This window comes from Oreochromis niloticus, linkage group LG16 (genome assembly GCF_001858045.2).
Source record: "Oreochromis niloticus isolate F11D_XX linkage group LG16, O_niloticus_UMD_NMBU, whole genome shotgun sequence".
Taxonomy (NCBI): Eukaryota; Metazoa; Chordata; class Actinopteri; order Cichliformes; family Cichlidae; genus Oreochromis; species Oreochromis niloticus.
This window is the reverse complement of record NC_031987.2, coordinates 34,306,256-34,319,913: the sequence shown is the minus strand read 5'-3', so window position 1 is coordinate 34,319,913 and position 13,658 is coordinate 34,306,256. Positions and strand designations below refer to the sequence as shown.

Below are 13,658 nucleotides of genomic sequence, written 5' to 3'. Positions count from 1 at the left end.
TAGTCGTCCCACTAGGTGGCGCTCTAACCATTACTGACAAATGGCATAACAAACATTTCCGAGCTCGAGTCTCATCACGCCTGCGACCTTTGGGAGAGATTGGACATTGTGTTTTTGAGCGACAGCAGGTTACTGCTTTTTGGCAAGTGATTGAAACTCCACGTGCCGCCATGACCACCCCGTTTCCCTGAACGTAAAAGCTTCGCAATTTAACATCACAAAGGTCTTTAGATTCCACACACAGGAGATCGCGTAAATCTAATGAAATCCCTTGGAGGAGTTCGTCAAAGTATGAGGCCTGAAAAGAGGGGAAAATGTCGCCAAATTTACACATTAATTTTAAAATGGCTGACTTCCTGTTGGATTTGGGATATTGCTCCAAGAGACTTTTTTGTACATCTTGATATCTCCAATAAGCTTGCCAGGTTTCAAACTCATACATCAAACACAGAGCAGGGGCTGTTGTTTTGAAATTTTGTAGGGGGCGCTGTGGAGCCATTTTGCGCTGTTCAAGGAAAAGGAACATATAAAAGAAATCCCTCATCACATTAGAGGTGTGCGCCAAATTTCAAGACTTTTTAAACTTTTCAAGCCCCTCAAAAGCCACTTCATCTTTCATGGTGAACTGCGTTGCCACCAGGGTGCGCCGTTCAGTTTATAGTCACAATTTTCTCACTGAAGCATCAAGAGGGACTGATGGTGATATTCACCGCTTTTGAGGTGGCCACGATGAACCTGTGAAAATCAGTACAACAAAATGAAAGACATGACATTTCCTGGTGCCACTAGGTGGCGCTCTATGTATTCCTGACAATGGGCATATCAATCTGTTCAGGGCGGGTCTGACATCATCCCTGTAAAATCTGGTACTGATCAGATTGGATTTCATTGAGTTACACTAATTTGTTTCTTCATGGCGAGACCTCAATGTTCGCCATGCTGCTGGGGTCACACCCTTCAGCGAAACTCACAGTTTTCTCTGTAACCCAAGACCAACTCCTTAAGGCTTTCCTGGAGAAATTTGAGGCTGCAGATGTCACCCATTACAATACTGTACCCCAAAGTGTAAAACATGACATTTCCTGTTCCCACTAGGTGGCGCTGTCCCTGATGTCAAATATGGCAGTTGAAATATGTTCAGGGGTGGAGCCTTATCATATGTGTCCACTTTGGTCAAGGTCGGACAATGTATGACAGAACGAGAGGCAATAAGATTTTCATGGCGAGTCATCGAAATTCGCCGTGGCGCCACGGCCTCACCGTATCCTGAAAACTCAAAAGCTCCGCAATTTAACATGGCCCAGGTGTGTAGTTGACACTGACCAAATATGAAGCTTGTACGATGAAATTCCAATGAGGAGTTCGAAAAAGTTCGAGGCATGGAAATGGCAAAATTAGAGCCAAAATGTCACCTTCACTTCCAAATGGCGGACTTCCTGTTGGGTTTAGGACATGGCCATAATAGACTTTTTGTGCGTCTCCGAACGTTAGATATGTGTTCCGAGTTTTATACATGTAGGTCATACCCATCTCGGGGCTCGCGTTTCTCATTTTTCTAGGTGGCGCTACTGAGCCAATTTTCCCTGGACATGTCTACGGACATTAAATACGTAAATTTTCACCAGACCTGACGCGTGTGCAAAATTTCATGAGTTTTTGAGCATGTTTAGGCCCTCAAAAGCCGATTCATTTGCCGAAATAATAATAATAATAATAATAATAATAATAATAATAATTAAAGCTGCAAGCAGCGATATGAGGGCCCTCGCACCCCCGGCGCGTCGAGCCAAGCCCAACACCTAAAACCAGCGCTTCCGATCTGATGTCACATTGATGGAATTCATGCATTTAACCACCAGCTAAAATTTCATCTCATTCAACCATTATTATAGTCGTCCCACTAGGTGGCGCTCTAACCATTACTGACAAATGGCATAACAAACATTTCCGAGCTCGAGTCTCATCACGCCTGCGACCTTTGGGAGCGATTGGACATTGTGTTTTTGAGCGACAGCAGGTTACTGCTTTTTGGCGAGTGATTGAAACTCCACGTGCCGCCATGACCACCCCGTTTCCCTGAACGTAAAAAGCTTCGCAATTTAACATCACAAAGCTCTTTAGATTCCACACACAGGAGATCGCGTAAATCTAATGAAATCCCTTGGAGGAGTTCGTCAAAGTATGAGGCCTGAAAAGAGGGGAAAATGTCGCCAAATTTACACATTAATTTTAAAATGGCTGACTTCCTGTTGGATTTGGGATATTGCTCCAAGAGACTTTTTTGTACATCTTGATATCTCCAATAAGCTTGCCAGGTTTCAAACTCATACATAAAACACAGAGCAGGGGCTGTTGTTTTGAAATTTTGTAGGGGGCGCTGTGGAGCCATTTTGCGCTGTTCAAGGAAAATGAACATATAAAAGAAATCCCTCATCACATTAGAGGTGTGCGCCAAATTTCAAGACTTTTGAAACTTTTCAAGCCCCTCAAAAGCCACTTCATCTTTCATGGTGAACTGTGTTGCCACCAGGGTGCGCCGTTCAGTTTATAGTCACAATTTTCTCACTGAAGCATCAAGAGGGACTGATGGTGATATTCACCGCTTTTGAGGTGGCCACGATGAACCTGTGAAAATCAGTACAACAAAATGAAAGACATGACATTTCCTGGTGCCACTAGGTGGCGCTCTACGTATTCCTGACAATGGGCATATCAATCTGTTCAGGGCGGGTCTGACATCATCCCTGTAAAATCTGGTACTGATCAGATTGGATTTCATTGAGTTACACTAATTTGTTTCTTCATGGCGAGACCTCAATGTTCGCCATGCTGCTGGGGTCACACCCTTCAGCGAAAACTCACAGTTTTCTCTGTAACCCAAGACCAACTCCTTAAGGCTTTCCTGGAGAAATTTGAGGCTGCAGATGTCACCCATTACAATACTGTACCCCAAAGTGTAAAACATGACATTTCCTGTTCCCACTAGGTGGCGCTGTCCCTGGTGTCAAATATGGCAGTTGAAATATGTTCAGGGGTGGAGCCTTATCATATGTGTCCACTTTGGTCAAGGTCGGACAATGTATGACAGAACGAGAGGCAATAAGATTTTCATGGCGAGTCATCGAAATTCGCCGTGGCGCCACGGCCTCACAGTAACCCGAAAACTCAAAAGCTCCGCAATTTAACATGGCCCAGGTGTGTAGTTGACACTGACCAAATATGAAGCTTGTACGATGAAATTCCAATGAGGAGTTCGCAAAAGTTCGAGGCATGGAAATGGCAAAATTAGAGCCAAAATGTCACCTTCACTTCCAAATGGCGGACTTCCTGTTGGGTTTAGGACATGGCCATAATAGACTTTTACGTGCGTCTCCGAACGTTAGATATGTGTTCCGAGTTTTATACATGTAGGTCATACCCATCTCGGGGGCTCGCGTTTCTCATTTTTCTAGGTGGCGCTACTGAGCCAATTTTCACTGGACATGTCTACGGACATTAAAATACGTAAATTTTCACCAGACCTGACGCGTCTGCAAAATTTCATGAGTTTTCGAGCATGTTTAGGCCCTCAAAAGGCCGATTCATTTGCCGAAATAATAATAATAATAATAATTAAAGCTGCAAGCAGCGATATGAGGGCCCTCGCACCCCCGGCGCGTCGAGCCAAGCCCAACACCTAAAACCAGCGCTTCCGATCTGATGTCACATTGATGGAATTCATGCATTTAACCACCAGCTAACATTTCATCTCATTCAACCATTATTATAGTCGTCCCACTAGGTGGCGCTCTAACCATTACTGACAAATGGCATAACAAACATTTCCGAGCTCGAGTCTCATCATGCCTGCTACCTTTGGGAGAGATTGGACATTGTGTTTTTGAGTGACAGCAGATTACTGCTTTTTGGCAAGTGATTGAAACTCCACGTGCCGACACGACCACCCCGTTTCCCTGAACGTAAAAAGCTTCGCAATTTAACATCACAAAGGTCTTTAGATTCCACACACAGGAGATCGCGTAAATCTAATGAAATCCCTTGGAGGAGTTCGTCAAAGTATGAGGCCTGAAAAGAGGGGAAAATGTCGCCAAATTTACACATTAATTTTAAAATGGCTGACTTCCTGTTGGATTTGGGATATTGCGCCAAGAGACTTTTTTGTACATTTTGATATCTCCAATAAGCTTGCCAGGTTTCAAACGCATACATAAAACACAGAGCAGGGGCTGTTGTTTTGAAATTTTGTAGGGGGCGCTGTGGAGACATTTTGCGCTGTTCAAGGAAAATGAATATATAAAAAGAAATCCCTCATCACATTAGAGGTGTGCGCCAAATTTCAAGACTTTTTAAACTTTTCAAGCCCCTCAAAAGCCACTTCATCTTTCATGGTGAACCGCGTTGCCACCAGGGTGCGCCGTTCAGTTTAAAGTTACAATTTTCTCACTGAAGCATCAAGAGGGACTGATGGTGATATTCACCGCTTTTCAGGTGGCCACGATTAACCTGTGAAAATCAGTACAACAAAATGAAAGACATGACATTTCCTGGTGCCACTAGGTGGCGCTCTACGTATTCCTGACAATGGGCATATCAATCTGTTCAGGGCGGGTCTGACATCATCCCTGTAAAATCTGGTACTGATCAGATTGGATTTCATTGAGTTACACTAATTTGTTTCTTCATGGCGAGACCTCAATGTTCGCCATGCTGCTGGGGTCACACCCTTCAGCGAAAACTCACAGTTTTCTCTGTAACCCAAGACCAACTCCTTAAGGCTTTCCTGGAGAAATTTGAGGCTGCAGATGTCACCCATTACAATACTGTACCCCAAAGTGTAAAACATGACATTTCCTGTTCCCACTAGGTGGCGCTGTCCCTGATGTCAAATATGGCAGTTGAAATATGTTCAGGGGTGGAGCCTTATCATATGTGTCCACTTTGGTCAAGGTCGGACAATGTATGACAGAACGAGAGGCAATAAGATTTTCATGGCGAGTCATCGAAATTCGCCGTGGCGCCACGGCCTCACCGTATCCCGAAAACTCAAAAGCTCCGCAATTTAACATGGCCCAGGTGTGTAGTTGACACTGACCAAATATGAAGCTTGTACGATGAAATTCCAATGAGGAGTTCGCAAAAGTTCGAGGCATGGAAATGGCAAAATTAGAGCCAAAATGTCACCTTCACTTCCAAATGGCGGACTTCCTGTTGGGTTTGCGTCAATGGTCCCACAGACTTTTTTGTTCGTCTTGGTATGATTCACATGTGTGCCAAATTTCATACATGTAGCTAAAACGATGTGTTCGTAGGGCTGCATTTAACAAGGCATAGGTGGCGCTACAGAGCCATTTCCCAGTGCTCATATGTAAAACCATTAAAATACAAAATTTTTCACCAGACCTGGCATGTGTGCAAAATTCCAAGAGTTTTCGAGCATGTTAAAGCCCTCAAAAAGGCCCTTCTTTTGCCTGAATAATAATAATAATAATAATAATAATAATAATAAGAAACGGAGCAGATACAATAGGGCCTTCGCACTCTCAGTGCTCGGGCCCTAATAATAATAATAATAATAATAATAATAATAATAATAATAATAAGAAACAGAGCAGATACAATAGGGCCTTCGCACTTTTGTGCTCGGGCCCTAATAATAATAATAATAATAATAATAATAATAATAAGAAACAGAGCAGATACAATAGGGCCTTCGCACTTTTGTGCTCGGGCCCTAATAATAATAATAAACAGAGCAGATACAATAGGGCCTTCGCACTCTCGGTGCTCGGGCCCTAATAATAATGGGAGTCAATGGGTGTAAAAAGTTGTAGATAAATTGCTCATTTGTGTGAACACAGGTGGGGGTAATAAAGTGGTGGACATGATCAAATTTATGTGTGTTTCTAATAAATATATTGTAAATTCATAACAAAAAAGAGAAAGGGGGGCATGGTGAAAAGAGAGTGAAAGCTGTAGTTGACCTGACAACCTTCAACTTCCCACTAAGTAGGGGGTGCGCAGAGCCATTGCAGGGAGGGGGTGTGGTATAAATTTTAAAAAAAAGAATGTTTGGACGCTGCTAGCATAATGGACAAACGCAAAAAAACCACAAAGCAGAGGATGAAGCATCGCCAAATATCCTTCCAAACCAACTTCCTTCTAAGCTAAGGACTAGAAAATATGATGAACCATAGCATTCTCATTCCCAACGTTTAATACCGACGATTTGTCCCGAGGTGTCTCATAGTAACGCGAAAGGTACCCTTCTGCATCCTGATGATATGCTTCGGATTCTCAATTGAATCCAGTAGAATTCAGCTTGTGGCGGTAACACACGCTCCAGCATGTATTCCAGCCCTAACCTTAACCTTATGCGTATGAAATAGTGTTTTCCAGAGCGTCTCACAATCAGAACATAAAACACATTTACATGTATAGATTCATTCCAAACGGCTCTCATGCCTCCGAATGCGTAACATACCGACGATTTGTCACATAGCGTCGGTATGTGACGTGTTGGGATGAGAACGTGTTCATCTTGCCTTTGGCTTCACCTGCACAACGATGAGAAGGAATTTGTTGTCTCTCTGTTTTAAAGTAAAACCAGTATATTTTAGCTCAAAAGCTCTGAACTTGAGGAAACTGCTTATTTCATAGAGACTGCATGAAGTGCTTTGTTAGTATGTTTCCTACTTTTAATGTAGAGAAAATAACAGCAGTGCTGTGCAAACATCATCACAGGACTGAAGCATGTGTGTTTCTCTCTGCAGTTGCCCTGAACAATCGAAATGGAATGAAGGATGGTCACAATAATACCAAGATCCCCGAGGGTGAGCTTCTGCTGCAGGTCAGTTATGAACCACCAAAAGCACCATGACTAGAACAGAACAGCCCTTTATCATCACTGACCATGTACAACAAAACTGTGACACTTTTATCTATAGTTATTATTTATTAATTAGTCAAACATGTTGTCTTTATTGTTAGTTTGCTGTTAGGATTCAGTTCCAGGCATTCCCAGCTGGGAGCATCATGCAGACTCTGGGACTCAGCTCTTGATGAGACTCTGTCTTTGAAATTTTGCTCTGTTGACGTGACTTATTGTTTCATTTTTGTAAATTTGATAACTGCATTAAAACTGCTGTGTTACTTTTCTACCACCAAAGGTCCTGCTACTGTAGTTTCACGTCTGACAACAAGTCTCAGTGTTGTTCAAATATGTTTGACTTTATCTTTGCATGAATAATAGGATTTAGCTTCTTTATACTTGAAAATACTTGAAGTTTAAAAACAACACTTGTATAAATGTTTATGTGGCAGACCTGTGACTGTAAAAAAAAAACATTACAGTGACCTCTGACAAAATCAAAAAGTGTGTGAGGGATAATTCACTGCTCTATCCTCACATCGGTTCACAGTAGTGCAATTAAACATCAGCTGAGCTGTTTAACTGCAGCCAGCGAGCTGGTGAGTAAAAGAGCAATTAATTTGCATTTTTGTGTCTTTGGGTCACTCTAATTAGTAAAAAAAAGTTCAGCACTGCAGGTCATGTGTGAAAACAGCGTTAGTGTCATTCTCGGGGTGTTTTCATGATGTAGTTTCATTTTAGGTGCAGAGTCAAGCCACATAAATGTCATAGCTACGAAAAGCAGGAGGCTCAGTGTCTGTTGGAGCCACGCCTGCTGCCGTCTGCAGTCCCATGTTACTTTACTTGCTCAATTCTTCATCAAGTCAGTGTTTATATTCGAGCTTAGCCTTGTTTTATTTCTGCTCTGATGACTCGATGTGGCCCTCATGTCACTCTCAATCTACACATGTACGTTTATTTTGTTTAAATCGCTTTAGTAAACACTATCTAACATCATTAAAGTGCTGGTTAGGGTTAGGGATAAGGTTAGGGTTAGGGCTGGAATACATGGCTGGAACGTGTTTTACCGCGGGAGTGTCATTCTACTGGATTTCATCCATAACCTGGCGCGTAGCATAAGACCGCGGAAGGTCACCTTTCACGTTCCTCAGGAACGCCTTGGGACTTGACAAATCGTCCGGATGTTACGCCTCGCGAGTGAGAACGGGCTGTAAATGCCTGTCGTGTAGACTGGAGTGTTCCCAGGACTCACATCCACCAGGTCACTGGTTTGGTTAATCCACAGGCCTCTTTATGGACCAGTTTGTACAAATGTACTGTAAATGCAAAATATCAGAGACTTCAGCTCTAATCAAATACAAATTAGGTGACCTGGAGAATGTGATAGGATAATCTGATAGAAATGCTGTTATGGAGTATTTTTCTGGAATTTCGGGTAGAAATTATTGATCAAAAATCCAATTTGGCTTCTAACAGAAAAATAAGATCTTCTGTCGTCTGTGCTGTGTGTGAGCGAGGAGAAAGCTTGCTGGCTGCCGGAGCTTTCATTGATTTTCCAGTCCACTTCCTTCCAATGTGCATCACACTGGCATTCCAGGAGAGCTGAGGAAACAGGCTGCTTGCCTTTCTCCAACATTTTCAGCCTTCCTTCACATGATAACTGTACATTTCCCCAAACTGTTCAAAGTGAGAAATGAAAGGTCATTGTAGATGAGTCAGGAGGCGGGTGCTCCACAGAGGAGTTGCTCCTCATGCTCGTCTTGATGCATTCTCAATCATCCAGGAAAGTAAATCTCCAAAAGTTGAATCTGTTCATCTGGACGTAGCGTTTTGTGGGAGAAACGTTTCGTCACTCATCCAAGTGACTTCTTCAGTCTCAGCTGACTGCAGGTTTCCCCAAACCTTATAAACAGTACATTTGCATAATGACTGAAACCAGCCCACTGAAGGAACAATGGGCTGTGAGGTCAGTTCCTTAATCATAATTATGCAAATTCCCATGACCATTGATCAACAATCACTGACCAAAACCCACTGATCAAAGACCATGAGTCCCATTCACAGAGAGTTGGGGAATGGCTGCAATCACAGCATTGTAAGATGGTGACAGATGTACCCTTAGGCCCCCTCCTCGATTCAGAGATGGTCTTTCCCTTTTCACGTAAATGGCCTCCTTGACTCCGCGCTCAAACCAGCGTTCCTCCCTGTCCAGGATGTGTACATCCTCATCATTGAAAGAGTGTCCACTGGCCTGTAGGTGTAAATAAACTGCAGAGTCCTGGCCTGATGAGGTTGCTCTTCTGTGTTGTGCCATCCGCTTCGCTAGAGGTTGTTTGGTTTCCCCGATGTATAAATCCTGGCAATCCTCCTGGCACTTAACAGCGTACACTATGTTACTCTGTTTGTGTCGGGGGACCCGATCCTTGGGGTGGACCAGTTTTTGGCGCAGCGTATTTTGGGGTTTAAAAGCCACAGAGACCCGGTGTTTAGAAAAAAATGCGTCTCAACTGTTCCGATACTCCTGACACATATGGGATCACTACAGGTTTTTGCCTGGGCAGCGGTTGTCCTTCTCTCCTGGATCGGCTGGAGCTTTTTTTAGGTGCCTTCCCAGCTTTGACAAAAGTCCAGCTGGGATAACCACATTTACTCAGGGCCTTCTTGATGTGCTGTTCTTCTGCCTCCCTGGCTGCTGTGTCAGTGGGGATGGTGTTCGCTCTGTGTTGTAGCGTCCTGATTACACCCAGTTTGTGCTCCAGTGGATGATGAGAGTCAAACCTTAGATACTGATCCGTATGTGTAGGTTTACGGTACACGTCAGCTTTTAGATCTCCCCCATTACTGATGGAAATCTCACAGTCTAAGAAGGCTAACCTGCCACTTTTCATATCCTCCCTGGTAAATTTGATGTGCCGGTCCACCGAGTTAATGTGATCCGTGAAATGTAGCAGGTCCTGAGATTTGATTTTCACCCAGGTGTCATCCACATATCTGAACCAATGGCTTGGTGGTGTTCCAGGGTAGGATAGCAACGCTCTCTTTTCCACTTCTTCCATGTACAAATTGGCCACGATGGGTGAAACTGGGGAGCCCATGGCACACCCATGTTTCTGCCTGTAGAACTGACCCTTGTATGTGAAGTAGGTGTAATGAAGACACAGTTCCAAAAGCAAACACACTTGGTCGATGCTGAGAGTGGTCCTGTTGCTGAGGTTGGTGTCATCCTGTAATCTCTTACGGACTTCCTCCAACGCTTCCGTGACTGGGATGCAAGTGAAGAGAGATGTAACGTCGTACGAGACCATGGTTTCATCTGCCTCCATAATGACATCTCTCACCTTCTCAACAAAATCCAGGGTGTTCTGGATGTGGTGTTCAGAGCTGCCCACCAGCGGGTTGAGGATCGAAGCCAGAAACTTGGAGATGTTATAGGTGACAGAGTTGATCATGCAGACAACTGCTCCTCAGAATAAGTGAGGAGATGGACAGTGATGGTTTGTCTCCAAAGGAATAGGCTTCATAAAATGAGTCCTTTTATGAAGCCTATTCCTTTGCTGTTCTTCACATCAGATGGTAGTGAATTATAGAGGAGCCAATCAATTATTCAAACTGAGAGAATGGAGGAAATATGGCAGAAATTAGTAATTGTGCTACTTTTCCCTTTTAGGTAATGTTAATAATAAACACAATGAAGGTTCACACAACAGCTAAGACAACACAGGACGCAGGCTGACTGGTTTTAGTCTGGAAACCAAGAAGTAAACAGATGACGCCTGAAGTAAACCCTTTACAGCTCGGAGGTTAATGATACCATGAGGTGCTAACTGGTATTAAGAAAAATGGCCTCATTTTGGATGATTTGGAAAGCTGAGGAGTTCAGACACTGAACTCTTTGTGTCGTCCAGTTTATGCTCACTGTGAAGGAAGCGAGGCAGCTCATTGGAGTGTGTCACCGGTGTGCTATCAGAGTGTCAGAGTGTCTCCATGCCATGCAACACTCACTCCTCCAGGTGTGCGTGTGCGTGCGTGTGTGTGTGCGTGAGTGAGCTTGTATTCATATCTTTGTGGGAACCAAAAAAGTCCAACTTAGCCTTTTCTGTTGATACAACACACCTCCTTTGGTTGGAACCGGTGCTTAAACAATGGAGAACACAAACTTTGTCCTAAAACCTCTCTTGTTTAGCTGTTTTTTTTGTAAAATGATAACAATGTTAGCCTTTTCTGCAGCTATAGGGCATATATGGTATCACTCTATCAAACAAGAAGACAGCCGCATGTAACTACGACGGTGTTTGCTAGTTCACCTTACATGCATTAATGTAATAATGTGGTTAGCCTACTCAACGTAAATTACACATGAACAACATGAAGCTACTCATGCAGAGGAGAATGGCTGCTGCTGCCATCATCATCCGTCATCATTTCTGCTACACTGACAGGGCTAGGGGCCAGGACTCTCCTCTTCGGGTTCTTGGGGGATGTTGCTAACTCCGGCTCCGATAACAGGCACCACACCCGCAGTAGATGTGCTCGGTGTGCGGTCTCGCAGCAAGCTATCAAATACGGTGCATTTCTTAGCTTTTAAAAAAACGCTATGCGTCGCCAGGTGTTTCATCAGATTCGAGGTGTTACCTCCTTTGCACAGTATCAGCTTAAAGCACTTGTTGCAGGCTGCTGAGTTTGCATCTTTTGCTGTGAAGTACAGCCAGACTTTTGAGCGCTTCGCCTTGGGCATTTTTAATCTGTAGCTCTGCTCTAAAAGAACGTACGTACCTGGGCCCGCCTACTATCTTTGGAAAGGTAAAATGATTGGCTAGAATCCAAAGTGTATGACATCTCAGGAAAAAAAAAAGCACTGAAATAAAGCACCGAAATGTGCGCTGCTTTTCGGTCTGGTTACTACCGTTTATGTCAGAACCGGTACCCATCCCTAATCATGTGACGCAAAATGCTCCGACGTGCTGAGGTCACTACCTGGGTTACGCCATGTCGCAAGTTTTGTGAGGTGCTTTTGTGATATTTAATGGCTTGGTTACATTTTTTATTTCTTCCCGATATCCGATCCAGTAATTTAGGTCAGGATCGGACCGATACTGTACATCGGATCTGTCCATCCCTAGAAAAAACCCCACTCCTCATTCTGACTGGCTAACGCAGAGTCATGACCTTAACCCAGAACACCTTTGGGATACCACGAGCCAAAAACTGGAAATCCTGCCCAGAAGCAAATTCTCACTGTTATAGCTGCAAACATCATATTAAAAACTATCAATTAACAACAGCATATCTTAGGTTTGAATGTTTGTGAATGCAGACAAGCTAATATTTAGCTTTTCTGCTAACAAGCTAACTATTGACCTTGATGTGAATGTGTAAAAAAAATGTGTATGTTTCTGTTCTGTGTCCTGTGTTCTGTTTGTTTGTATATGTGTTTTTCTTGCTGCTGTTACAACCAAATTTCCCCTTGTGGGACAATTAAAGGATTATTCTATTCTATTCTATTCTCGATTCTAATACTGTACTTTTTTCAATATAGTGTATATTCACTGTAATCTTCAAGACTGTTGTCACACTCAGTCATTGCTCCTCATGCAGGACAGTTTCTTTGGAGGTCTGCACAGCCAGAGAGCCAGCACCAGTCCTCACAGAGCCCCCCCAAACCACAACCTCAGATCCACGTTTATTTCGTCTCCCATTGTCTGACAAAAATGTTGTTAGATGAAAATGAGGATGCGGTCATCTTTTCAGTGACTATAATCATTTTTACACATATGGAAATGAACAAAAAGGGAAAAATATAACATATTGTTGCACCTGCTGTTCGTCAATTTATGTCCTCTAATTAAAGTAGGCCACATCATTATCATTATGTCTTTAGGTCAGTAGGTCCACTACTGATGATGTCCCAAATTTTAATATGATAATTTAGATCAGATCTCTAATCCCTAAACCTAACCAAGGAAAAATGGCAGACTAGCTTAGGTAAAAGAACGAAAGTTGAGGCACACAACGATGTGTGGCGCTGGTAAAGTTTCTGGGCTGCTTTTCCTCATAACAGCCATCCCCTGAGATTTTCTCCATTTAAAGCAATGCATTATCAGGGACTGTAACATCTAGTCCTTTTACTGAATCTGGATGATGACAGTCAACTACTGCGGCCTGTATCAGCACACGGATGAAAGCAAAGTAATGAATCATGTCACTGTCTGTCCTCGTGCTTTAACAGGCTCTCAATGGATTCATCCTGGTTATCACTGCCAGTGGGACCATCTTCTACTCCTCTCACACCATTCAGGACTACCTGGGCTTCCATCAGGTATTAGTCTGTTTTTCACTCTAATTACATCCATTAGTTGTCATTCCTCACTAATGAGAACCAGAAGCCAGAGTAGCTTAGCATTTAGGGAGGTGACAGGTTCTAAATGGGTGTCATTGTGACATGTTGGCATTAAGTAGGCCCCGGGTCCTAACGATTTATTTGATATTTTATATTGTATTGAAATACAAAAGTAGTAATTTTACTAGTCCACAGACAGAGGCGTTAGAGGCTCTGCTTCATCAGCTGATAAATGCATTGCTTGCGTGCAACAACTGGCGGGAGCAACACGGGGGTCTGCGTCGATCCACTGGTCTAGTCCCTGCATGCTAGGGTCACAGGCTCAGACAGCTGCAGAAAGACCTATTTATAGCTTGGCCTTTTGTAGAAACCAGCGGCCACAACAGCATCCTGCAGTGCACAGCACGTCTCTGCACCACCGCTCGCACTCATTGGACAGTGTTACATCCAGCT

At 43.4% G+C, this 13,658-nt stretch overlaps 1 protein-coding gene across 1 annotated transcript in view; it reads left to right on the top strand.

The window, feature by feature from the left end:
* The window catches only part of LOC100711615 (aryl hydrocarbon receptor), a 46,556-nt gene that overhangs the window by 18,061 nt on the left and 14,837 nt on the right, over nucleotides 1-13,658 (top strand). Inside the window, exons 4-5 of the mRNA XM_025903995.1 lie at nucleotides 6,771-6,847; nucleotides 13,095-13,184. Coding sequence (XP_025759780.1) covers nucleotides 6,771-6,847; nucleotides 13,095-13,184 — 167 coding nt within the window. The remainder of the gene's footprint in view (nucleotides 1-6,770; nucleotides 6,848-13,094; nucleotides 13,185-13,658) is intronic.